The sequence below is a fragment of the Bos taurus genome, chromosome 20 (assembly GCF_002263795.3).
Source record: "Bos taurus isolate L1 Dominette 01449 registration number 42190680 breed Hereford chromosome 20, ARS-UCD2.0, whole genome shotgun sequence".
NCBI lineage: Eukaryota > Metazoa > Chordata > Mammalia > Artiodactyla > Bovidae > Bos > Bos taurus.
In genome coordinates this window covers 37,946,718-37,974,274 of record NC_037347.1, presented here as the reverse complement: position 1 = coordinate 37,974,274, position 27,557 = coordinate 37,946,718, and the positions used below count along the sequence as shown (strand labels likewise).

General features: G+C 38.8%; 1 protein-coding gene across 6 annotated transcripts in view; it reads right to left on the bottom strand.

The window, feature by feature from the left end:
- The window catches only part of RANBP3L (RAN binding protein 3 like), a 56,569-nt gene that overhangs the window by 19,151 nt on the left and 9,861 nt on the right, over positions 1 to 27,557 (bottom strand). For 4 of the 6 annotated variants that reach the window (XM_024981499.2, XM_005221617.5, XM_059878897.1 and 1 more), the window contains 5 exons: positions 9,960 to 10,018; positions 9,249 to 9,288; positions 8,671 to 8,748; positions 2,903 to 2,974; positions 2,008 to 2,147 (listed from right to left, as the gene is read on the bottom strand). In XM_024981499.2, the coding sequence (XP_024837267.1) occupies positions 2,008 to 2,147; positions 2,903 to 2,974; positions 8,671 to 8,748; positions 9,249 to 9,288; positions 9,960 to 10,018 (389 nt within the window). Of the gene's footprint in view, positions 1 to 2,007; positions 2,148 to 2,902; positions 2,975 to 8,670; positions 8,749 to 9,248; positions 9,289 to 9,959; positions 10,019 to 27,557 lie in introns of those variants that run through there. The other 2 variants (XM_005221618.5, XM_024981500.1) reach the window with 2 other exon arrangements.

Here is a 27,557-nt window from a genome sequence, read left to right as displayed (position 1 = left end):
CAAATGTATTCTTTTTAATGGCTGAGTAATACTCCATTGTGTATATGTACCACAGCTTTCTTATCCATTCGTCTGCTGATGAACATCTAGGTTGCTTCCATGTCCTGGCTATTATAAACAGTGCTGCGATGAACATTGGGGTACACGCGTCTCTTTCAATTCTGGTTTCCTTGGTGCATATGCCTAGCAGTGGGATTGCTGGGTCATAAGGCAGTTCTATTTCCAGTTTTTTAAGGAATCTCCACACTGTTCTCCATGGTGGCTGTACTAGTGTGCATTCCCACCAACATTGTAAGAGGGTTCCCTTTTCTCCACACCCTCTCCAGCTTTTATTGCTTGTAGACTTTTGGATAGCAGCCATTCTGACTGGCGTGAAATGGTACCTCATTATGGTTTTGATTTGCATTTCTCTGATAATGAGTGATGTTGAGCATCTTTTCATGTGTTTGTTAGCCATCTGTATGTCTTCTTTGAAGAACTGTCTGTTTAGTTCTTTGGCCCATTTTTTGATTGGGTCATTTATTTTTCTGGAATTGAGCTGCAGGAGTTACTTGTATATTTTTGAGATTAATTCTTTGTCAGTTGCTTCATTTGCTATTATTTCCCCCCATCCTGAAGGCTGTCTTTTCACTTTGCTTATAGTTTCCTTCCTTGTGCAAAAGGTTTTAAGTTTAATTAGGTCCCATTTGTTTATTTTTGCTTTTATTTCCATTACTCTGGGAAGTGGGTCATAGAGGATCCTGCTGTGATTTATGTTGGAGAGTGTTTTGCCTATGTTTTCCGCTAGGAGTTTTATAGTTTCTGGCCTTACGTTTAGATCTTTAATCCATTTTGAGTTTATTTTTGTGTATGATGTTAGAAAGTGTTCTAGTTTCATTCTTTTACAAGTGGTTGACCAGTTTTCCCAGCACCACTTGTTAAAGAGATTATCTTTTCTCCATTATATATTCTTGCCTCCTTTGTCAAGGATTTTATATATGTGATTTTAAATTAAAATATTTTAAAATGTCAAATCAGTATATTATTAAATATTTTCATTTAAGTATAATAATCACCTTAAGATAAGGTGTCCATAGGTGAAATGATTTTTAAAATTCACAATGAGTCTCATGAAATCATAGCTTACAAATAAAAAGAACTGGAAATATAAAAATGTTGGCAAATGCTGACCAGATTCAACTCCCTCACTTCACAGATGAAAAACAGAAGGTTGGGAGCTTTGTCTAAGAATGTAAACACAGTAGATAGTGGTAGAGGTAGAATTAGTACTGATCTGATTTTTTTCAATGACTTGACTAAATGATTGGTATTTTAACACTTCAGCTTAAAATGAGAACACTGTTCTCATGTTCAGTCCAGGAAAACAAAACCAAACTTGATCAGCCCTCAATAGTTTAGCTGGAAACAACTGACTGGTGGAATAATTCAAATTCCAACCTATCTATCTGGCATCCCCTTCCTCTCAAGTATCTACTTCTGGAAGACACAGAACTATAGCAACAGAATATCCCCATACCCTTATCTGTATGGTGTTAGTAAAATGAGTGTCTCCTTGGAAAGGCCCACGAGGAGTGATTCAGATGGAAGAGAAATTGGTTTCTGTCTCAGGAGCTTCCCAATCCCTCTCGGTTACACTGTGGAGAAAGTTCCTTGCTTTTGATATCCATGAAGATGGGCTGGAGTGGATCCATGCTGTGATCTAAACTGGCAAGGCCACACCAGCATGTCTACCAGTTGAGGATACAAAAAAAAAAAAATTCTTTTCCTTTTTCTGATTTCTGACTTCTGGCCCTGCCACCTCAGAGACCACAAGACTTGCTCCTGGGAACAGCCCTCCAATTTAGTACAGTCACTGAGGGCTCTTGGCTATCTTGTCTAGCTTTTTTCCCAGCCTGTTAGCTGCTTCAGCATCGGGTAGCCCCAAATTCTGGATGTGGGGACCCACAACAATTTATCAAAAGAAGGATGGGAAATTGAGATCAGTCCTACCATAGGAGGTTTTCTTACCTTACTTTTGTTTTTTTCTTTAACCTTACAGGATTCCAACACATGGTCTCCAAATGATTTTCTCACTTTTATATACCCTTGAGCTTGAGGTGGCTGCAAAATAGCAGGTCTTAGAACAAGCTCAGAATGTTTCACAGGACCTTAAAAGAACAGAATTAAAGGGTCAATATATCTTTAGTAAAATAATTTTCCTCTCAATTTCTTACTAATTTAATGCTTACTTTCTAAAGTCATAATTAAATGAAGGGTTAATGTCAACTGCCGCTGTTGCTGCTAAGTCGCTTCAGTCATGTCCGACTCTTGCAACCCCATACACGGCAGACCATCAGGCTCCTCTGTCCCTGGGATTCTCCAGGCAAGAATACTGGAGTGGGTTGCCATTTCCTTCTCCAATGCACGCATGCATGCTAAGTCGCTTGAGTTGTGTCTGACTCTGTGTGACCCTATGGACAGCAGACCACCAGGCTCTTCTGTCCATGGGATTCTCTAGGCAAGAATACTGTAGTGGGTTGCCATTTCCTTCTCCATAATGTCAACTAATCAAAGTCAAAATAGCCAGTGAGTTGCCTACTACTGTCTTGCTGCCTAGCTTTTACCCAATAGACCTGGTTCAATCCCTGGGTTGGGAAGATCCCCTGGAGAAGGGAAAGGCTACCCACTCCAGTATTCTGGCCTGGAACATTCCATGGGCCACAGTCCATAGGGTTGCAGAGTCAGACACGACAGAGCAACTTGTACGTTCACTTTCAATTTGATCATGGGACTTTGCTTACTAAATACATTCCTTCATGTTTTGTCACTCAACCCTACCACCATGCACGCACATACACAGTAAGACATGGATGGTAAAACATAAAATTTCTTCAAGTTTCACGTAATAAAGGAAGCTACATACATTGTTCTGCACTGTTCAGATCGGCATTCCTTTGCACAGAGTTTGATGTCATAAAAACATTGTTTTTCTTCACTGTAAAAAATATTTAGAAAATTTTAAACATGTCAGTTTCTACTGTTTTCACAGTATTGTACTGAACTCACCAGTAGATGTCGCTGTTGGCACTAATCATGCAAGCGCTGATTCTACTAAAAAGTGTAAAAGCAAAATGAGTTTTGCTACGGTTTTTTTACTCTCAGAAAATAAGTGAAAATTAGATCACTAATGAAATAGTTTTCTTCAGAATCATGAAATCGAGTATTGAGAGAAATTCTACAGATAATAAAATCTAAATTGATAGTGAACCATCTATGTGCATTAATATATATTTCTTATAGAATGTTACAAAACTGTTAATAAATTCTGTCCCTTCCCCACTCTTTAATGATACCTGAAGAGAAAAGTAAAGATGACCATTGTGCTAGGTTATCAACGTGAACTGATGGGTTAAGACTGTGGTCTTGGCTGCAAGAATAGAATTATAGGCATACCAAAGAGATGTTGCTAATTGCGTTCCAGACCACTGTGATAAAGTGACTGTCAGTAAATTGAGTCAGACACTCACTTCATTGGTTTCCCAGCACATATAAAAGTTACATTTACACTATACCATAGTCTATTAAGTGTGCAATAGCGATATATGTAATTTAATTTAAAATACTTTATTGCTATGAAAAACAATATACCTACATTTAAAAATGCCTTATCACTGAAAATGCTAAACGTCATCTGAGCCTTCAGCAAGTCATAATGTTTCTGCTGGTGGAGAGTCTTGCTTTGATGTCAATGGCTGCTGATTGATCTAGGTGGTGATTGCTGAAGGCTGGGGTGGCTGTGGCAGCTTCTTAAAATAACAATAAAGTTTTCATCATCAATTGACTTTTCCTTTCATGAATGATTTCACTGTAGCATGCAGTGCTGGTTGATAACATTTTACTCACAGAACTTCTTTCAAAATTAGAGTCAATCCTCTCAAGCCCTCCTGCCTTATGAATATTACGTTTATGTAACATTCTAAAGCCCTTGTGTCATTTCAACAGTCTTTACATCACCTTCACCAGTAGATTCTGTCTCAGGTAACAACTTTCTTTACTCGTCCATAAGAAGCAACTCCTCATCTGTCAGGTTTCATCCTGAGATAGCAGCAATTCAGTCACATATTCAGGCTCCGCTTCTAATTCTAGTCCTCTTTCTATTTCCACCACATCTGCAGTTACTTCCTTCGCTAAAGTCCTGAACACCTCAAACTCATCTGTAAGGACTGTAATCAACTTCTTTTAAATTCCTGTTAATGTTGATATTTTGACCTCTTTCCATGAATCGTAAATGTTCTTAGTGGTGTCGAGAATGGTGAATCCTTTCCAGGTTTTCAAGTGCCTTTGTCCAGGTCCATCAGAGGAATCACTCTCTATGGCAGCTAAAAGCTTACAAAATGTACTCATTAAATAATTAGACTTGAAAGTCAAAATGAATCCTTGATCCAAGGGCTGCAGAATAAATGTTGTGTTCTGTCTCTGTCTATGCTCAGTTGGTCAGACATATCCACTCTTAGGGACCCCATGGACTGTAGCTTGCCAGGTTTCTCTGTCCGTGGGATTTCCCAGGCAAGAATACTGGGGTGGGTTGCCATTTCCTCCTCCAGGAGATCTTCCCAATCCAGGGACTGAACCTGTATCTCCTATGTCTCCTGTATTGGCAGGCAGATTCTTTACTGACCACTGAGCTACCTGGGAAGGTCAAATGTTGTGTTAGCCGGCATGAAAACAGCATTAATCTCACTGTACATCTCCATCAGAACTCTTGGGTGACCAGATACATTGTCAATGAACAGTAATATTTTGAAAGAAATCTTTTTCTGAGCAGTGGCTTGCAACGGTGGGGTTAAAGTACTCATCAAATCATGTTGTAAACAGATGTGCTAACATCCAGGCTTCGTAGTTCCCTTTATAGAGCACACAGAGTAGATTTATCATAATTCTTAGTGGCCCTAAATTTTCAGAATGGTAAATAAGCACTGGCTTCTATTCAACGTCTCCAGCTGCATTAGTCCCTAACAAGAGAGTGAGCGTATCCTTTGAAACTTTGAAGTCAAGCATTGACTTCTCCTTTCTAGTTATGAAAGTGCTAGATGGCATCTTCTTTCAGTATAAGGTTGTTCCATCTACGTTGAAAATCTGTGGTTTAGCTTAGCCACCTTCTTTAGTGATCTTAGCTAGATCATCTGGATAACTTGCCACAGCGTCTACTTGCTGCTTCTCCTTGTACTATGATGTCATAGAGACAGCTTCTTTCTTTAAACCGCATGAACCAGCCTCTGCTAGCTTCAGACTTTTCTTCTGCAGCTTCCTCACGTCTCTCAGCCTTGAAAAGAGTCAAGGCCTTGCTCTGGATTAGGCTTTGGCTTGAGGAAATATTGTGCCTGGTTTGATCTTCTATCCAGACCACTAGATCTTCCTTCATATCAGCAATAAGTCTGTTTCACCTTCTTATCATTCATGTGTTCAGTGGAGTAGCATTTTCAATGTCCTTTGGGGAGTTTTCCTTGGCATTTACATGTTTGCTAACCATTTGGTGCAGGAGCCCTAGCTTTTGACCTATCTTGGCTTTAGACATTCTTTCTTCACTAAACTTAATCATTTCTAAGTTTTGATTTAAAGTGAGAGACATGCAACTCTTTCTTTCACTTGAATACTTAGAGGCCACTGTAAGGCTATTGATTAGCCTAATTTCAGTATTGTTTTATCTCATAGAATAGGGAGTCCTGAAGACAGTGAGAGAGATGGGGGAAGGGACTAGCTGGTAGAGCAGTCAGAACACACACATTTATTAAATTTGCCATCCTACATGAGAGTAGTTTAAAGTGCCCCCCCAAATTACTATTATAATAGTAACATCTAAGATCACTGATCACAGATCACCATAAAAAGTATAATAATACTGAAAATTTTGAAATATTGCAAGAATTACCAAAATGTGACACAGAGACACAAAGTTAGCAAATGCTTTTAGAAAATGAAGCCCATAGACTTGCTTGAGGTGTGGTTGCCACAAACTTTCAATTTGTAAAAAATGTAATATCTGTGAAGCTCAATAAAACAAGCTATGCCTGTACTACAAATCTCAAAGAGATCACCTCTTGGTGGCAAATTGCAAAGATAGCAGCCTTTGAGAACTGGATTAATGGAGATGAAAAAAGAATAAGAATTGCTTTTGTGAAGTGTTATAACATTATATATGTTGGGGTACAATTGCTTCTCTAATTCAAAGTTCTGTTACATGGTTTTTATGATCTTTATTGCTTCCCAGGTGGCTCACTAGTAAAGAATCCACCTATCAGTGCAGGAGACTCAGGAGACACAAATTTAATCCTTGGGTCAGAAAGATCCCCTGGAGAAGGAAATGGCAACCCACTCCAGCATTCTTCCCTGAAAAATCCCAATGAAGGCCTCCCTGGGAGGCTACAGTCCATGGGGTCACAAAGAATCGGATGTAACTGAGCGACTGAGCACACACACACACACACATGCATGATCTTTATAAGTGGAAAATAACACTGAATGAACCATCTAATTATACCATTTGTCTCCTTCCAACACCACCAACATTCTGCACAACATATAATGTGACGGTGCTTGGTAATATTTTATTCATCCTTTTCATATGTGTGTCTGATTTTTGGAAAATGAATTGAAGCGATTATCCAGATAATTTAAAGTCATCTCTTTGCTTTATGCACAAATAACACCAAAACAAATCCTCTGGTATTAGAACCCCTATTCCTCTTAATGTCTGTAAATTGTCAGGCAGGTACAGATGGGGCTTATTGAACTAGGACCTATATCTTCTGTATCTGAAGGGTGTCTGACATATTGATTCCCAGTCACACTTGGCATTGTTAATAAGAATATAAATTCATTAGTTTCACATGATTCCTGGGTAGAATCCATTAAAAGAAAGTGAATAGTTCACATTTTCTATTTCTTGTGGGTAAGCTTAACTTGGAAAAAGCAGTTTGTTGTTCAGTAAAAACAAAAATATGCAAGACTACAAATCATATTTCTTTTGGAACTAATGACAAAGAGACTTTAATTTTTCATTTTATACCTTCAGGTGCTATTTGAATTTGTTACTAAGGGTGGTTTTTTTTTAAATGTAAAGATTAAATAGGTTGTAGAAAAATGTGAATATACTTAATGCTTCTGAACTGCATACTTTCAAAAAAAGACACACAAAAAAATCATAATCTTGACATAGAGCATGTTTCAATCATTTCAAATATTTTATTATGATAAAATAGTTTTACTTAGCAAAGCATTAAAATTTAAATAAAAAGAAGTAATATTTTAATTAGTGAAAAATTCAAAAGGAATGATATCCTAAACTTTAGAATATAAATTTAAAGCATAAAATTTAGAATGAGAATCTAAGCATCATTATATATTTGAGTACTACAAATATTATAAACCATATAGATGGACAATAATAAGAAAAATAAAGCAAGTTATTTTATAGGGCTGTATTATATAAAAGAATGCTATCATAGACATGAAATCCTAAAGAACATTATAAAGTTTAAATTTTCTACCAAAATAAACAGATCTACTGTGTGGATTTGTGGGGCTAGAATTCAGATGTCTTTGACAAGTGGCTTTGAAAAAAAATTATATACAAATTCTGAAATTGTACAGAGAATGTTTTTGGACGCATCCATGCATACTTTGCTAAGACCCCTATTTTATTTGCCACTAAAATGTCAATGTTTTACAGTAGCTGAAAAAGAAAGCCTATCATGAATGAGAATGGATCTTGAAAAGTCAGAGTGTCAGACTTGAGGTTCTAAGAAGTTCTTTATTATCTGGCCCAGAAGGAGGGAAGGCTGGGAGGTCCGTGAAGGATGACAATGTTAGTCACTTCTGGGACAAGGATGATGCTAAAAACAGATTGCAAACTGAAGTCAATAGGGTTTTGTTTATCTTTTCATTTGGATTTTTGCTGTTTTGGAAAATTTTCTTTGTCATCAGTTTAGAAAAATCTTTGCATCTTTATTGATTAAAAATAGTGTGCCTCTGGTGAGGATGATATCAGTTTAGTAAATATTTGCATGCTCATCATGTATGAGACCCTCTGTCAGGCATGAAGATGACCTCAAGGAGCTCTCAGTGGAGGAGACAGACATGCGTATAAACAGCTGCATGGCAAGAAGAGGGCCTGTGATCCATCATAAAAGGAGTCACCAGAATGCTTGGAGTGTAGAGAGGCAAATTGAGTTACTGATTTATTCAAAACACAGCATATGATAAAGCTCTTAGAAAAAGTGTCTTTTTAAAAGGCAGACATATGTTTAAGGAGAGGCTTACTTAGAAGGAAATAGCAGATTGCCCTAATTGTAAAGCTAATTCTGTAGCTAGTTTCTGTAATGCAGAAACTTTGGGAACACAGCAAAATACAAAGGGAGGGGGTGTTCAAATAACTTGTAATCCCATTTTATCTACGATAACCATTGTTAACACTGTGGCTTATGTCCTTTTGGTTTTTTTTCCAATGTTGATAAGTTAAATTTTAAATCATAACTCACTGTATTCTATAGACTGCTGTTTTCACATAACAATATATTAGAAACACCATCCAATGGATATATTTTTAAACATTACCTGTCTGAAAATTTCCTAGTAGTATCACACTCAGAGTACACATAGCAGTGAACACTCAACAGCCCAGACTATACCTACCTCCTTGGTTCTGAGAATCTGTAGTATGCCAAGTAAAAGATGAAGCCCGGACACGCTTTCTTGAAAACTCATTGCATTCTGTAAGAAATTCAATGTGAAGGGTAAAATTGATTGCAATAACAAATTAGTTTCAATCCATGATATGAGAGGAGAAATATAATTTCCTTTTCTCTAGATATATCATTGTTTGACAATATGTTAATGCCTGAAACTCAGTTTTAAATATTGGGGTTAATAGCTTGGTCATTATAAACTGACAGGCATATCATCCTGCTGTGAAACAGTTAGAAACAAGTTGCTTTGACAAAAAATTACATATAAATTCTGAAATTGTATAGAGAATGTTTTTGGAAGGTTGGAGGACAAGCAGTGGAGAGTCATAGGCTTTTAGTATTGCTAACATAATATTCTCAGGGACCTATATGTCATCTTTCAAAACAAAAGCCAGTCTATCTGTGTGCTTAAAAACAAGAAAAATGATTAGATTTGATATAGTCTGTGCCACATGCCAAAATGTTTTTGCCTACTTGTTTCTTGATAAAAAGATTGCTTTTGAAATATAGGATACAAGTCATTACCACGTTCTGCTGCTTCATATAGGATGTCATCTGCAGGTCTCTGGAAGGAAACAAAGCTGCCAATGAGAGCTGAGTGTTTGCTATTTTCAAATCACATTTCCACCCTGTCACTTCATAAGAGAGTTCTCAAAAGCAAGGTCTTTTCAGCTAGGCTAGGAAAAGCGGCTCACTAAGGGTTGGGTTTTTCTTTAGTTTTGGGGGTTAGCAGGATAAGTTGTCTCCATAAGCAATAATGAGTAACAAGAAAATACTAGTTAAGCTACTAATACTATCATGTCTTTCAAAGCAAGTGCTTTTAGTATGAGGCTGAAAAAAGCAAATGGAGTCCTTAAGATTTCTTTTGAATCATTATTGCAGTTTTGAACTTATTTTATATCCATTTTAAGCTAGGTCAATGGTCAGGACCCATCATGAGCCCTAACTCTTCTAATCTCTTTCAGTCCCTCCCCCTTCCCAGTCACTCCAAAAAAACAGATAATTTTGGTAAATATTATGTTATCCATAGTTTCAGGATAAGGTCTCTGGCTTCCCATTTCAGCCAAATTGCTACTAGTAAATCCCTACTATGTAAATATTCTCAGTTACAACTCTTGCTATGTGAAAAAGAATAAATTTATGCAGCATTGATATAATTTAGTACAGCTAGCTTCTCAAAATACAGTCTTCTTTGTCAAAGTAAAAATCAAACAAAGAAAAGTAACTTGACCTTACCTTAAAAGTTTGTTCTCTCTTTTCAAAAACAAATATTGGTTGAGCAATGACAGATTTTTCTGTAAAAGAAAAAGAACATGCAAGAAATCAAACAACACACCGACATTTCTAACACCAACTAAAAATACTTGAAGATATTTTGGTTTTGTATTTTTCCCTGCCTTTGGGTAAACTCCAAACTGTTTTATATGAATGGTTTAATTGGCATATTTACAAATGATTTTAACAGTTAATTACAGAAGGAAATACTTGGGGAAAGTAATATGTTTCCATAAATAGATTACTCCATTAAAAGAACATCCTTTTAAGTGTTTAAGGAAAACAAAATATAATTACCTGCATTTAGAAACTCATCATGACACAGTGACTAACACTTTTTCAAAATAAACAATGAAATAAAAAAAATTTTTAACCTTTTAAATAAAAAATTTCAAAGGATGAAAAATCACATGTGAAAATAGTGCTTCTACTTGGGTTGGATCTCAAATATAAATGGTATCAGAGATCAGATCAGATCAGTCTCTCAGTCGTGTCCAAATCTTTGCGACCCCATGAATCGCAGCACGCCAGGCCTCCCTGTCCATCACCAACTCCCAGAGTTCACTCAGACTCACGTCCATCGAGTCAGCGATGCCATCCAGCCATCTCATCCTCTGTCGTCCCCTTCTCCTCCTGCCCCCAATCCCTCCCAGCATCACAGTCTTTTCCAATGAGTCAACTCTTCGCATGAGGTGGCCAAAGTACTGGAGTTTCAGCTTTAGCATCATTCCTTCCAAAGAAATCCCAGGGCTGTTCTTCTTCAGAATGGACTGGTTGGATCTCCCTGCAGTCCAAGGGACTCTCAAGAGTCTTCTCCAACACCACAGTTCAAATTCATAAATGGTATAGATATACTTAAATGATCCAGAATTAACTCATCTTTCCTTGACTAGAGTAGATATATACTGTCATGTTTTCAATATTTAGACTAAGAATCAGTTTTAAACAGTGTTGTAAAGTAAGTATTTTGTCTTCAGCCCTTCCAACCTCATTAATCTTTCGTATTTTCCTATCTTAGGTAATGCTAGAAAGGAACTCATTCACTCTAGGGCATAAGTGAGTGATGACTGCATTAAATATCAGCACTCTAAAATTCATAGGGAAGATTATATAGTTGTAAAAAGCTTGGGCTCTGGAGTTAGGGAAGAATGTGTTCAAATATAATTTCCACATGTAATTGACAATATACTTTTGGAAAAAATATGCCTGTACCTTTAGTTTTTCCCTCCCCTCATCCCCCCAAAAAAAGATTATAACAGTACTTATGTGAAAATTAAATGGATTTTTAGATATAATTACTTAGATTTTGACAAGACCCAAAAAAAACCTGAAAAAAAGGATATTCAATACGTGGCGTGACACCAATCCTGATTCCAAAACTCACAGCTGACAGGCTAACTTATGACTGCACTTTCTGGATAAGCCTAAATATGATCTCAGAAGTTTTCTCATTTTAGACTTCCCGCAGCCATTACTGATGTGTTGTCCGGGTATAGAAGCTGAGGTAATTTTCCATCACTGGCTGAATAAATAGAAGTCTAGCTGAAGAACTTCGAGGAACTACCAGATAATTATATCTTTTATACGCCAGAAAGGGACTCTCCAGTTACCCACAATCTTATCCCATAATAGTGTGTCAAAACTCTGCCAGACCACCCACTGCCAGCTCCTGGGCCCCTGTGAACTTGGGCACCTTCTTTCAGTCCAGCGAGATAAGCTTCACCTTCTTTATACACGTGCTTCCGTGCTGTCTGCCCTTGCAGCCAAGTGAACCGCAGCAGAAAATGCTCACAACACACTGGCATTGCCATCTAGATTAAACTGTAGCTCAAGTCTTCCTTCTTTCTTAGAACAGGGTCCTTTTTCAGCCATTACATTGGATTGAAGAAGTGAGATCTCTAATGACTTTGAAAGAAAATAGTTTTTGTGAATGTGTAGTGGAATACTTATAAACTGGAATACTAAGTGGGCCTCTTCTAAATTGGACTTAGGATAGTCATCCTTAAAGTAGTATGACTTGACCTAACTCTAAACAAATACTAAGTTGACTTTTCCTCTACCCAAAAGAAAAAAAAAAACTAAAAACAGGCAGAAGTGATCTACAGTGGCAGCATTAAGTAGGAAATTATACTGGGTTACTTGTAGTTTGGAGGGCATATGGTAAAGTAGGAAGGCAATTTTTATTCATCAGATCAACAAATATTTATTGATTATATATATATATATATTTCTTTTTTTTTACTAGATACACATTGTCTATCTGAAAGGTTATTAGCCTTACTGTAGCCATCTTCTCTCCCTAACACTGTCCAGCTCATTAGTTAGAAAGCAGGTTAGTTACCTGTTAGAAAGTTACCTGTTAGTTAGTTATCTATTAGTTAGAAAGGAGGTTAATTATCTCCTCTCCCATCTAGATTCTCTTCCCCTCTCCCAAGGCAGTCCTTTGACTCCAAAGACAAAGTTAAAAGTAAACACTTATCAAGCTGTTAGATTCACAGCAATTTTCTAAACTGACCCAATAGGAAAACTTGAAAATAAGATCACGGTCCTTAAAGTGGTATATTTTAAATTGTATCCTTTTTTATTTCTAATGTGTTCATTGATCACTTGTTCATTAATCCACTTATTCAAGACACTTTGCAAGGCAAGAGAGAGAGGACACTGGTATAAGATGAGTCTGAAGATGAAAATGGAATTTTGAGAAGCCTTGCAGTTTGTGCCAAGGAGTTTTGTTTTTATTCCAAGAAAGACAGAAAGCCAATAAGAGATTTTAAGTGGGGGAGTGATTCACTCTGATATATATTTTGTTTTTGAAGATCACTCTGCCTGCTGTGTAGAAAATGGCTCAGAGGGGGAAGGGAGTGAGGGAGAGGAATAAGGAATCTAGGAGCTAGTCCAAATTCTAGAGGAGAACTGACAAGATTGCTCTTTATCTCTTTCTTAATCTCACATCCATGATTTTTTCAGGAAAATAGAATAAAAGTTTAAAATACAGTCTTCTGTTAAAGAGAATGAAAATAAGGAGATGGGGAAGAAAAATTTTAAAGATTTAACAAAATTTTGTTTTGCCTGTTTTAAGGTTCATGTAGCATTTAAAGAATGCCTATATTCGTTGTTGTTTTCTAAAATGCTTCATTAAGAGAAGACATTCATTCATCCCACAAATGTTGTACTAAGTACTGGTAATGCAGAAGTGTGATGGTTTAGTCCCAAAGTTGTCTCCAACCCCTTGCGATCCCATGAGCTGTGTAGTCTGCCAGGCTCCTCTGTCCATGAAATTCTCCAGGCAAGAATACTGGAGTGGGTTGCCACTTCCTGCTCCAAGGGATCTTCCTGACTCAGGGATCGAACCTACATCTCCTGCTTGGCAGGCAGATTCTTTATCACTGAGCCCTCTGGGAAGCCTGTTACATTCAGGAGGAGCACAGAAAGTACCATCTATGTAACTTAGTCAATCTCAGTTCACTTGTATTTCTGCTCCACAATGGAGGAATACTGTGGCCTAGCACGTTTATCTGTCACCTTGTCTAAATTAATTCTTTAAATTTATTTATGGATTAAATGTGATTTCTACCATGTTTCCAGATACTTTCAGATGAAGAAACTGAGGTTCCGTTAAGCCACTTGCTCAAAGTCACACTAGTAGTAAGTGAGAAAAGGCTTTAAACCCAGAGCGCCCTCCCATAAATCCATTTTCTTAGCTCTCACAGGTCATACTAACATACCTACAACTCTACCAACACAATGTTATGTTCTCAGTGTATAATACATACCATCCAGTACCACACCAGGGAAAAATCAGCATAAAATCATAGCACTTACATTTTTTTAACCTTGTCAATGTTGACTGATCATGCATATGTATCTCTACCATGTCAGAAATCACAATGAAACAATAATAAAGGCTTGGGTAATTTTTTTTGGTTGGGGAACCAGAGAGCAGGGAGGAGAGGTACCACAAAGACAAGGAAAACTGAAGGCAAATAATAGTGACAGAATTTTGGAAGCTATAAAGTAGAAGAATAAGTGATACCCTTAAGCCAGCTGTGGGACTACTAAAGAAGCAAGCTGGCTGAGTCCCCACAGAGCCACCAAAAGTCCAAGGATGGGTATCATTGAATATTTCTGGAAGCAGAAGTGAAAATTGGCTGAAAATAGGAAGTAGTTTTGTCTATTTGAGAACCAAGCAACTGTCTCCCTCTCACTCAAGCAGAAGACTCAGGGGTTCCTCCCTAGAAAAGATGAAACAGCAGACAAAGCTTAAAGTGGAGGTTCTATAATGAAAAGATGGGCATTAGGTGAAAGTTTACATACTCTGTTAGTTTCCTGCTGTTGCTATAGCAAATTAGGACACTCCTAGTTCTTGAAAACAATACAAATTTATAATCTTAAAGTTCTGGAGGCCAGAAGTCTACACTGGGCCAGCAGGTTTGTGTTCCTTCTGTTCGGGAAAGTTCGGGAAAGACTCCATGTCCTTTCCTTTTCTAGCTTCTAGAGGCCGCCTCATATCTTGACCTGTGGCCCTGCATCACTCCAACGTCTGCTTCTACTGTCGTATCTCCTTCTGTGACTCTGACAGTCACCTCCTTCTTTGTCCTATGATGACCTTTGTGATGGCAGTGTGCCTATGCAAATCATCTAAGATAATCCCCCCATCTCAGATCCTTAACATCCACTGGGTTTCTTTTGCCATATAAGGTACACATTTATAGGTTCTGGGCATTAGGATATTGACATCTTTAGGGGGCTGTTATTCTGCCTATCATGCATACAAAATATTAAAGTTCTGAGTACTCTCTACTTATCTCACAGAACGGTAGCAGCCAGGTTTACTTCCTTTAGTCAGGAAATTATAAGATTCTTCTCTGGAGGGTCTGACTAACCCCAAAGAAGAGGAACAAAAGATACTGACAAGGGGGTTTATTGGTGAAAGATCAAACCAGATGATGAGCCCCCAATTCAAGTGCACATAGCCACCAATGAGCTTTTTAGTGAGCGCCCCTTTCTTAAATACAAGCAGGTAATCAAGCATCACCAGACACAAAAATTCAGTGATTGAGTGAACAGGAGGAAAGGAAATTGGAGGGAAAAGACTAGACAGAGAGCTTAAGGTATATTTTATAAAATTATATGTATATAATTTATTTTCATACATAATATATATTTTAAAATTATAGGTGTAATATGCATATAATTAATATTTTCACAAATATGAAACATCCATGAAGCAAAATCAGAATACTATTTTTTTAGAAAAAGCAACACAGAGCAAGAATAAGCTTTTATAAATTTAGACTTTAAAATATGTATCAAAAGAATCAATACCGACTTAAAAAATCAATAGATTTGGAGAATATAATTGTGTAAATACCCCAGATCGCAGAGCACAAGAACAGAAATGAAAAATATGAGAATATATAAGAAAACTCAGATGATCAATCCAAGAACCACTTCAATACCTAATAGAAGCTCTAGAGAAAGAGAATAGAGGAAAAAGATGGGATGAAATCATCAACAAATAAATCATTAAAATTCCCCCAAATCAAAAGACCTAAGTTTCCAGTTTGAAAGAGCCAATAAATACTTAGAACAATACATGAAGACAGAACAATACCTATGAAATCTTAGAACACTACAAAGAGAAGGTCTCATTGGCACGGAGAAGGGAGTAAAGTCACATACAAAGAGTCAGGTGCCAGAATGACTTTCGGAGTCACAACAACAATCCTGTAAAAAATTGGTATCGGTGATTTTATTTACAAAGCAGAAATAGAGACACAGATGTAGGAATATGTATGAATACCAAAGGGAAAAGGCAGGAGGATGGGAGGAACTGGTCGACTGGGATTGACATATAAACGCTTGGCAGTAGCGGTGTCAGTCGCTAGTCATGTCCGACTCTTTGTGACCCCATGGACTGTAGCCCCCAGGCCCCTCTGTCCAGGGGATTCTCCAGGCAAGAATACTGGAGTGGGTTGCCATTCTCTTCTCCAGAGAAACACTTGATACTATGTATAAAATAGGTAACTAGTGAGAACCTACTATGCGGCACAGGGAACTCTACTCAATGCTCTGTGGTGACCTAAATGGGAAGGAAATTTTAAAAGCAGGGGATATATGTAGATGCACAGCTGATTCACTTTGCTGTACAGCAGAAACTAACACAACATTGTAAAGCAACTATATTCCAATAAAAAATTTTAAAATAAGAAACCAAAGGAGCAATGCTTTTAACACTCTGAAAAGATTTCCAATCTAAAACTATGTGCTAATACAAAGTATTGATTAAGTGTAATGACATGATAAAAACATTTCCAACTGTAAGCTCTCAAATATACATATGTATTCCATATACACCTGGTCTCCAAAGGAGATGCCTCCAAAGGAGGTGCTTTACCAAAAAGAGCTGGTAAACTAAGGAACCAAGAAACAGGGGCACCAACTCAAAAAGAGATGAAGGCAACCGCTAGGAAAATGGCGAGAGGATAGCCCAGAACGACCACAGTACACCAATGGCAGAGAAAAATCAGTCCACAGTGGGGGAGGTCCCTGAAGCAATGCTAGAAAAGAAGTCTCCAAAAAGATGGAGCTAAAAGCAATTGAATATCTCAAGTAACTGAATATTTTGAAATGATATTTATATCATTTGAAGAAAGTTTGGGGATTGACTGGCAACTAGTATGTGGAGAACTAAGAAAACAAAAGAAAATGATGACACAATTATTAAATCTAGAGAAAACAAAAAGTTGAGCAGTAAAAGAAAAGTAATCAAAATATATTACACGGTTACAGTGATGTGAATACTGAATATTGATGTAATCAAACTTCTAATATAATGATTTTGGGAAGATGGGGGAATGAAAAGTGTACATGTGTTGGTGGTAGTAGTTGAAGGGGTCAGAGAAATCTGTGAAAGGAACCTAAATGCTTCCATAGTTTCAAACCACTAGCACTTAAACATAAATATAAAGAGGTATTAAAATTTTAAAAAGAGGTATTAAAAATAGATGTATAAATATAAAGAGGTAGAACTAAATGCCTGGTACTTGGTTATAGGCCAGAATACTGGAGTGGGTAGCCTTTCCCTTCTCCAGGGGATCTTCCCAACCCAGGGATCAAACCCATGTCTCCCACCTTGCGGGCAGATTCTTTACCAGTTGAGCCACAAGGGAAGCCCAAGAATACTAGAATGGGTAGCCTATGCCTTCTCCAGGGTATCTTCCCAACCCAGGAATTGAACTGGGGTCTCCTGCATTGCAGGCAGATTCTCTACCAACGGAGTTATCAGAAAAGCCCTGGTTATATGGAGGTTAATACAAAAGATGGCTGTGAGTTGGATGCTGTTACTTCGGGGACCCAGAAAAAAGGTAGAGAAAGGAGCAAGGGAGATTGCAATTTTTTTTTCTAGAAAAGTCTTGTAGGACTATTTGGTTCCTTAAACCACATGAATATATATATATATATATATATATATATATATATATATATATATATAACTTTGGAAAAAGAAAAACTAAATTTAAAAATAATTTTTTTCTACCATAGTGTCAAACACCCATGATTGAAGGACAATTCTCAAGCTCCTGACCAATGATAGAATTCTTATTGAGTTATATTGCTTAACAAGCATCCAGTATCTTATTTCTTGGATCTAACTGTTCTTTGCATAGAAATATATGGAAATAAAGGTGTGAGCAAGACGGATTCACTGGGTTCAGAGTGCAATAAAAACCTCTGAATGACTAAAGATCTGCTCTTCATAAAGCTGTCTAATCTATTGAAAGGTATTTTATGTATTTGTCCTTCACCTCCGTTCAAAACACTCCTTCACATCTCCAAACAAGAATGCAATCTTGTGCATGATGCCTAATGAGGGAACTTTGTTCTTCAGGATTCTAAGGTAATATATGGTGAGTGTTAACAGTAAATATACATTCCTTTTCTCCCCATTCTAATGTGTACCATCATTTTCCCCAAAGTTTTGGGTGAGTTGTAAGGTCTTCTTTCTACATTTTTCCCCCCAATATATTTAATTAGCACTCAGTCTCTGACATGGAGAAGGAAATAGCAACCTACTCCAGTGTTCTTGCCTGGAGAATCACAGGGATGGTGGAGCCTGGTGGGCTGCCATCTACAGGGTCCCACAGAATTGGACACGACTGAAGCGACTTAGCAGCAGCAGCAGTCTCTGACAAAAGGGCTTCTCTGGTGGCTCAGAGGTTAAAGCGTCTGCCTCCAATGCGGGAGACCTGGCTTTGATCCCTGGGTTGGGAAGATCCCCTGGAGAAGGAAATGGCAATCCACTCCAGTGGGTTCTGGAGAATCCCATGGACAGAGGAGCCTGGTAGGCTACAGTCCATGGGGTCGCAAAGAGTCGGGCACGACTGAGCGACTCTGACAAAGCTATTTCATGTAGAAAAGTAAGTGGAGGATTTTCAGTCATCTCGAAGAAGGAGGTTTGAAAGTATCCACTGAGCCAAAAGCAGATCTGAAAGAGAAGGAAGAGGCAGAACAGAGTGCCTTTGGCTGAGAATCCCAGTGGGCACGGGGGCAGGCAGCTCCAGGGGCCCCAGGTTTCTGCTATATAGCTTCGCTCACCTAGAATCTGGCAGACTGCTTCATCTTGCTTGGTAGTTTAGAATAGTTAAGGTGAAAATTCAGTTTTCCAGATTGGATGCTGCTGCTGCTAAGTCGCTTCAGTCGTGCCCAACTCTGTGCGACCCCATAGACGGCAGCCCACCAGGCTCCCCCATCCCTGGGATTCTCTAGGCAAGAACACTGGAGTGGGTTGCCATTTCCTCCTCCAATGCATGGAAGTGAAAAGAGAGAGTGAAGTCGCTCAGTTCGTGTCCGACTCATAGTTCGTGTCTGACTCGTAGCTATCCCATCTACTGCAGCCTGCCAGGCTCCTCCGTCCATGGGATTTTCCAGGCAAGAGTACTGGAGTGGGGTGCCAATAGAACCAGGCTAATGCAACTAGGGCCGAAAAGGTTGTGGAAACAATCTTGGCAGGAAAGACAGTGGCAACAATACCCCTGGGAGGACTGGGCATTGCCAAATAGGTCACCACTAATTGCTACTAGGGGAATTATCCACTTGGACTGGGGCCCTGCATTTTCCTCTCCTTTTCTTCCTGGATCTTCCCATGTGTCTCTGCCACATCCTCTTTTCTCATTTCTTCTCCTGTGCACAGTCTCACCCCAAGCTCCAGTACTATCTTTTATGTCACTGTCTTCTTCTTTTACTCATGTCTGGCTCTCTCAACTGCTCAAAGCATGGATTTTGGAGTTATGAAGTCAGATAATCCTAGAGATGTGCTTTAAAAAAAAGGACTTCCCTGGTGGCTCAGATGGTAAAAGCGTCTGCCTACAATGCAGAAGACCAGGGTTCGATCCCTGGGTCGGGAAGGTCCCCTGGAGAAGAAAATGGCAACCCACTCCAGTGCTCTTGCCTTGAAAATCCTATGGGTGGAGGAGCCTGGTAGGCTACAGTCCATGGGGTCGCAAAGAGTTGGACATGACTGAACGACTTCACTTTCACACGGCTTAGCTCTCTCATCTCTCTTGGTATATATTTTCAAAGGGTTCTTATGAATGAAGAGTGAAGCAATGTGTGCCTGTGTGACTACCTGGAACAGCTTCTTCAAACCTTTTTGGAGCAAGGCAGAATTTCTGTCCATCCATCTGCCATATACACACACATCTCTACACATATCTGCTTCCCTGGTGGCTCAGTCAGTAAAGAATCCGCCTGCAAAGCAGGAGATTCGGATTAGATCCCTAAGTTGGGAGGATCCCTGGGAGAAGGAAATGGCAACCCACTCCAGTATTTTTGCCTGGGAAATCCCATGAACAGAGGAGCCTGGCAGACTACAGTCTGTGAAGTCGCAAGAGTCGGACATGACTGAGCGACTAAACCACCTACACATACCCAAGTGTATACATCCATATGTATACAGGCATGCCTAAACATATGGTAATATGTCAGAGCACAGATTGCACAGAAGACACTCAAGGTTAGCTTCCCTGCCCTCCTCCCCTCCAGTCCTATGACACTGCCGTCACCTAGCTACCCTGTTAGCTCTGGGGAAATTTTCTCATTGTTCCTCAAAGTTCTTTCCTTTTCCTTTCTCTTATCACCTTATTCTTATCCCTGGTTTTCTTCTCACTTCTTCTTGTTGCACTCCAATTGTTTTTTTTAATATCAGGAAGTTTCAGAATTTAGGCCATGGTCGTGGTCCATTGATAGTTTTAGAGGTCCTTGCTCGTCACAGTGTGGGCCATACAGACAGCAACATTGGCCGGGGACTTGTTAGAAATGCGGGCTCTTGGGCCCCATTCCAGACCTCCTGCCTCAGAATCTGCATTTTTACAAAATCCACAGCTGGTTTGTGCTCATGTTTGAAGAAAAGTCCTCTTGAGCACCTCTAGGTGTCTGCCCACTGAGACCAAATCTAGGAAGATGGAAGTGGAGACTCTTGGGAGTCTACAAGTCCTACAAGAGGTTTAGTGACTAAAGCTCCAGACATTTTGAATAACCTGACAATGAATGAGAAAATAATTACTACTCAAACCACATACTATGATTATTTTGATTCAGTGTAAGATGAAGTCAAGGGCTACTGAAGACCTAAAAAGAAATGTCTGTAGTTAGGATATTGAAATCAGTCATTCAGATATTCTGCTTGAAACAATGAATGATTTCCTCTCTGATGCATTTTCTCTCTTCTGTTTTAATAATATGTCTGAAATCTGAGTAAAGGAAATTTTTGTTTAGAAAATATTTTGGCTTGGGTTTATTAAATGTCCCAAATGTTAAAATGCTTATTTCTGCAAAGAAAAAATTTAGCCTGAAAGCATCAGATCAGATCAGTCACTCAGTCATGTCCGACTCTTCGCGACCCCATGAATCGCAGCACGCCAGGCCTCCCTGTCCATCACCAACTCCCAGAGTTCACCCAGACTCATGTCCATCGAGTCAGTGATGCCATCCAGCCATCTCATCCTGTCATCCCCTTCTTCTCTCGCCCCCAGTCCCTCCCAGCATCAGAGTCTTTTCCAATGAGTCAACTCTTTGCATGAGGTGGCCAAAGTACTGGAGTTTCAGCTTTAGCATCATTCCCTCCAAAGAAATCCCAGGGCTGATCTCCTTTAGAATGGACTGGTTAGATCTCCTTGCAGTCCAAGGGACTCTCAAGAGTCTTCTCCAACACCACACTTCAAAAGCATCAATTCTTTGGCGTTCAGCCTTCTTCACAGTCCAACTCTCACATCCATACATGACCACAGGAAAAACCATAGCCTTGACTAGATGAACCTTTGTTGGCAAAGTAATGTCTCTGCTTTTGAATATGCTATCTAGGTTGGTCATAACTTTCCTTCCAAGGAGTAAGCGTCTTTTAATTTCATGGCTGCAGTCACTATCTGCAGTGATTTTGGAGCCCCCAAAAATAAAGTCTGACACTGTTTCCACTGTTTCCCCATCTATTTCCCATGAAGTGATGGGACCGGATGCCATTATCTTCGTTTTCTGAATGTTGAGCTTTAAGCCAACTTTTTCACTCTCCACTTTCACCTTCATCAAGAGGCTTTTGAGTTCCTCTTCACTTTCTGCCATAAGGGTAAACTACATTAAAATCATTTTGTCAAAGATTTTTCAACAGGAATTTAAAACATCTAAAGTCTCAACTATAAAAATATCTTGTAGAATAAAGATAAATTATGGCAGGTGATCTTAATCTCTGTATGGAACCTCAGGAAGAAGAGGTGTAGAAAGTCTGAATCACAATCTTGATTTTAAAAAAGCTTCAAATCTATAAATATTAAATAAATTATTATAAGATAGTTTGAACAAATGACAACTTACAGCCCCAAAAGAAAAAGGAATCTGTGCCAATTCACAATGAAACTTTGTCATGAGACATTCTGTACTTACCTCTAGCTATCTACGGAGGAACTCTGTAAAAATGCAAAAGCCATGAACTGAATAACAAATTACCTAGCAAAATATTTTTTAAAATATGTCTTTACAAAAGGGGATGGTAAAGCCACAGTCATTGTTAACTATGATAGGACACTCTTGATTCTTCTTTATCAGATGCTTTGTACTGACTGACTTGAAGGTAAAATAATCAGGACCCCAGAGGGAAACAGGCGGTTCATACCCGAAATTGCCAAGCCAAACCTCACAAAGCACCAGCTCAACTTGAGATGCAAGAGAAATGGATGCTATTGAAACAATTCCAGCCTGGTCGTCCCTGCTAAAGTTATAATCAATTGTGTACTATGAATGCAAGCATGTTGTAATAAATACAGTATGTGAAGTAAAAGGGAGCTTCCCTGGTGGCTCAGTTGGTAAAGAATCCACCTGCAATGCAGGAAACCCAGGTTTGATCCCTGGGTACGGAAGATCCTCTTTAGAAGGAAATGGCTACCTACTCCAATATTCTTGCCTGGAGAATCCATCAACAGAGGAGCCTGGCAGGCTACAGTCTATGGGGTCACAAAGAGTCAGACATGACTAAACATCTGAGTATATTATTATATCAAGTAAAAGGAGACAATACTGGCTCTTTTCAACCCAGTTGTGAATTTTTTGAACTATTCTAGATTTTTGTTGGAAATGGAGTTATAAACTGCCTGCTCTAAGAAATCTAACACTTTTTGATTCATTGTGAGCACACACTTGAGAAAAAGGAATAAAACAAAGGAAGCTATTCTTTTTCTCATCAATACCACGCTGATGAATGACTCGTTTTCAGAATGGGGCATTCTAAAAAGGACATTGGAGAAGAAGATGAGAAAACTCTCTCTCAACCCACTGAAAACAACCATTACCACCAAGAACTTTGTCAAATCCATCACACTTTCTGAATTCATCTGCTTTTATGCTGCTAATCTTCAAGAGATTCATTCATTGTAAATTCCAAAGACTTTAGACTCTTTTCTCCACTGGTTTGTGTTGTTGCCATTGTTCAGTCACTAAGTCATGTTTGACTTTTTGCGACCCCATGGACTGCAGCACGCTAGGCTTTCCTGTCCTTCACTATCTCCCGGAGTTTGTTCAAACTCATGTCCACTGTGTTGGTGGTGCTATCTAACCATCTCATCCTCTGCTGCCCCATTCTCCTGTTGCCTGGTTTGTATGTTGGTCTAAATATAGACACAGATTGGTTTTGAAAAACCAAGACATAAAAATAAAGTATCTGATATGAGCCAGAACCAAAAAGAACCAGAGATTGTATCACACAGAGACCTTACTACCCTTCTGGAGGTAGGCCCAAGGCCCTGAAACACCTCACCCCAACCTCAACACCAAATCATTCTGCTTAGTTTATAATCCAGTTATATGTGACAGTGGGCTATGGCCAGCAACTTGGTTTCATTTGCATTTTAGAATATGGAGATTTGCAGCAGAAACAATTCAGTTGAAGGCAAATTCTCATTTCTTAAAATCATTTACTTCACTATTGTCATTATAAGGCTTCCCTGGTAAAGGATCCATCTGCAGTGCAGAAGATGTGGGAGACACAAGACCCATTCCTGGGTCGGGAAGATCCCCTGGAGAAGGAAATGGCAAACCACTCCAGAATTCTTGCCTGGACAGAGGATCCTGGCAGGTTATAGTCCATTGGGTCACAAAGACTTGGACACAACTGAGCATGCATGCATAATGTCATTATAAATATGGAAGTTCACAGATTTTACGAAACAGAGAACATTCATTAGGTCATTTGATACAGAGCATCTGGCAATATCACTGTTGATCAAAATACAGTGATGACGGAGGAAACTGGCTTTACATTTTTGAGGGTTCTGTAATGGATCCCAAAAGACATGGTCGTCATGTGCAGTGTGCTTTATACTGGGGAGTGATCAGTGAGTTGAATGGTTGCACGAAGACCTTCTTGTTTTCCAACAGATGTTTTCAACAGCCTACACAGCATACTCCATTAAATTTTACTATTGTTTCACTGTCAAAATATGACTCTTTGAATTATTTCTTTTTCTTTCTTCTTAAAACAGTACCATATGGCATGCTTTTGCATATCATGACTATTTTTTAACCTTTTGCCTTTTGAAATATTTAGCTTTACATGACCTAAAAGTTAGACCTTGCTGATCTCCCATGGTGCTTCTTTTATGCATATGTGTAATGTGAAAATGTATGTTTGCATCACACTTCACCTGTTAAAAAACATTTTTAAGTATATTAATCTTTGGTGACTAAGTAAATGACTTCTGGTGGCAGGAAGTGTATTTTAAAAACCTAAACTTTGCCAAAAACCAGACTGAATTAAATTTCCATCTCCTCAACTAACTGTGTGAGCTAAGGCAGGTCATTTGACCCTCTGAGCCCAAATTTACTCATCTGTAATTAAATAGGGATAGTAAGACTTGACAAAGTTGTAAGGATTAAATGAGGTAATGTAGGTAAAATGCTAAGCCCAGTACCTGGCATGTGAGAAATGCTCAGTAAACTGCAGCTCTTTCATGATACAACCCTCAAGAGGTAAGTTATTAGACCCTTGGATCATGAGAGAACTAAGGTTTCAGAATTACAAAATGTACACAAGGTCACACAGCTAGTACTCAGAAATCTTAGACTAAAACACATGAGTGTGTGTGCGTGCTAAGCCACTTCAGTCGTGTCCGACTCTTTGCAACCCTATGGACTGTAGCCCACAGGCTCCTCTGTCCATGGACTTCTCCAGGCAAGAATACTGGAGTGGGTTGCCATGCCCTCTTCCAGGGAATCTTTCTGACCCAGGGATTGAACTTGGGTCTCTTATGTCTCCTGCATTGGCAGGCAAGTTCTTTACTACTAGCATCACCCAGGAAGCCCCAAAATACATGAGAGCCGACTCCAAACCTCACAGTTTTTCCTCTAAGGAAGGCTCCCTCTTGGCTTAGTTAAATGTCTGCTTCACAGTTTTCCTTCTGATGCTGTGATGTACCTGGGCTGCAGTAGCCCTCCTGCTTCTGTAGTCTTTATGCGACAGGTCGATCTATCATCCCAGACTATGTGTATCTTCCTGCACTTCTGTTTTGCCATCTGTAAACATGCAAGATGCTTCACTTACTCTTACCATTTTCTGTTTGTATTCTGACTTTTAAAAGGTTTGTTCGAGAATATGGGCAGGCAAATGGCATGGTAAGCCTAGCAATTTAAAACCTCCATGTCAATACTTTATTTTCAGCCACTGGCAAAAATGACTCAGAAGAATACATTACTTTTGGCAAAACATACCCAATTTCTCCATAATTTGAAGGTGTTATTTTATCTATAAATATTACATAGAGAATATAGACTAAGTAAGCTTTTGTGATCAGGTTACCTGTCATCTTCAATGACGTGAATATGTTTGTCAGCAGCAAATGTGCGCCCTCTGGATTGACAAGGCCGGAAAGGGCTGCTGGCTCTTCCTCTCCACCCTTCCTTCCTTTTTGCCCTTGGGGTAATAAAGATGCAGAATGTGTCCTGCAATGTTCCTAGTCCACTCAGTGCCATTTGGAAATACGTATTGCATTTGACAGCATTTATAAATCACATATTTTCCCCTCAGAATAACTTGCAGTGTGAAAATGCTTCCATATGTTAGAAGTGGGTCTCTCCATTTTACTGAGGAAGGAGGGAATGGAAATATAATCTGGGTTTCATGCCACATTGAAGATAAATACTATACAGGTTTAAAATGGTGTCTGTTAATTTTAAGTAATTCTCTAGTGTTCTCTGCACTGCTAAAATTGAATAGGTGATTTTGACACAAAATATCATATTAGTAGTAATTAAATCACTCTTTACAAAGACTACTAATAGTCAACATGGCTGAAATGCCACTGCATAGATTGAATCTAGATAAACTGAAGCTGTTCCTTTTCAGTACAGAAGCACCCTATTTTTAAATTCCCCCATGGACTCTAAGACTGGATAGAGAGGCTTGACTGCTACTTCTTACAATTCCCAAAGTTTTTTCCTTAAACGTACGTCTCTTTGCCCTGAGCCTTTGAGCTAGCAGGAGAAAAGGCTTGTTGTTTCCCGTTTCACAGGAATAAATGGATCTTATTCCACTGAGAACAAGACCTCGGAGGCCTAACAAGAAGAAAGGAGCAGAGCTGCCAGCCTGCTCACAAACCTGGAAGTCCCTGACCCCATTCTCCTCCTGGGAACTGGCAGAAGCATCCCCCGAGGTCAGCATTCACCTTCACCTTCCGCTGGTGAGAACTGAAGTGCCCTGTGACCCCTCGGGCACAGAAATGGAGCAGGGATACTGGGCTGCCTGTGGGTGGTTCAGCACTCAAGGTCTCACTGTACTGTATCAGAACAAGTTTGAGAGAAGTCAAGGCCAGGTAGCAATTTGTAAACCTTCCCAGAAACATTTGATCCTCGTGCTAAAGAAGATCACAGGAGAAAAACCTCCCACTTTTCAAATGAATATGATTTGCAAAAGTCTTAAAAAAAAAAAAAAAAAACTGAGAACAATCCTTTACATGTATTCATTTTCTTTCCTTCAAGCTTTTATGATCATTGAGCTATTATGACAAGTCAAGACAAAAGGATCAGACGAAATATTATAATTATGTGACATCTTTTTTTAAAGCATTTTTATGGTGGGAAAATATACATAGCATAAATTTTACCATCTTAGTCATTTTAAATACAGTTCAGTGGCATTAGGTATTTTCAAAATATATTATTATCACCACCATACATCTCAAGAAATTTTTCAGCACCCCAAATTGAGATTCCATATCTGTTAAACGCAAAGTCCCCATTCCAGTGCCCCCACCAGCCTTTGGTAACCACTGTTCTACTTTCTGATTCTGTGGATCTGACTACACTAGGTACCTCATATAAGTGGAGTCATGCAAGCAAGGTAACGAACTACATCTTGAGCTTCAGCCTTAAAACGTGAGAAATGTTCACAATTATAGAAAGAAGTTTGCTGCATCTATTATGGTCTTTTTTGGGTAAAATTTGTTTTCTCTTTTTCTTTCCTGATCTTTAAGTTTGTTTTCCACAAATCCCTCTAAACCCATTTTGTTTCACCACAGTATCAAAACAATCACTTCTACTAATTAATTTTAGCTTACTCAATTTTCAAAAAGAAAAATGGCACATAATGCCAAAGATTGAGAATGAAGGTCCCTATAACAAAGTTGGTCTTGTGGTCTTATAGTCTGTGGCACTGGCATATGTCTCATCCATTCTCGGCTTATAAAAACACACATGCACAAATCTTTATCTGCAATTTCATCTCTTTGCAACTAAGGTTTAGCCAATTATTCCTTTTTTAGCCAATTATTCTTGGCTAATATATAGAAATACTGACTTTTATCCTGTTATCCTGTGACCTCGTGAAGTCATTTATTCTAGTATTTTGGGGGGTAGAGGTAGATTCCCAAGGATTTTTCTACATGGACTATCACTTGTCTGTGAATAAAAAATGTTTTATCTCTTTCTTTCCAATATGTAAGCCTTTGTTTTCTTTTTAGCTTAGTACACTCTCTAGGACCTTCAGTATGATGCTGAGTAGTAGGGATTACAATGGGTATCTTT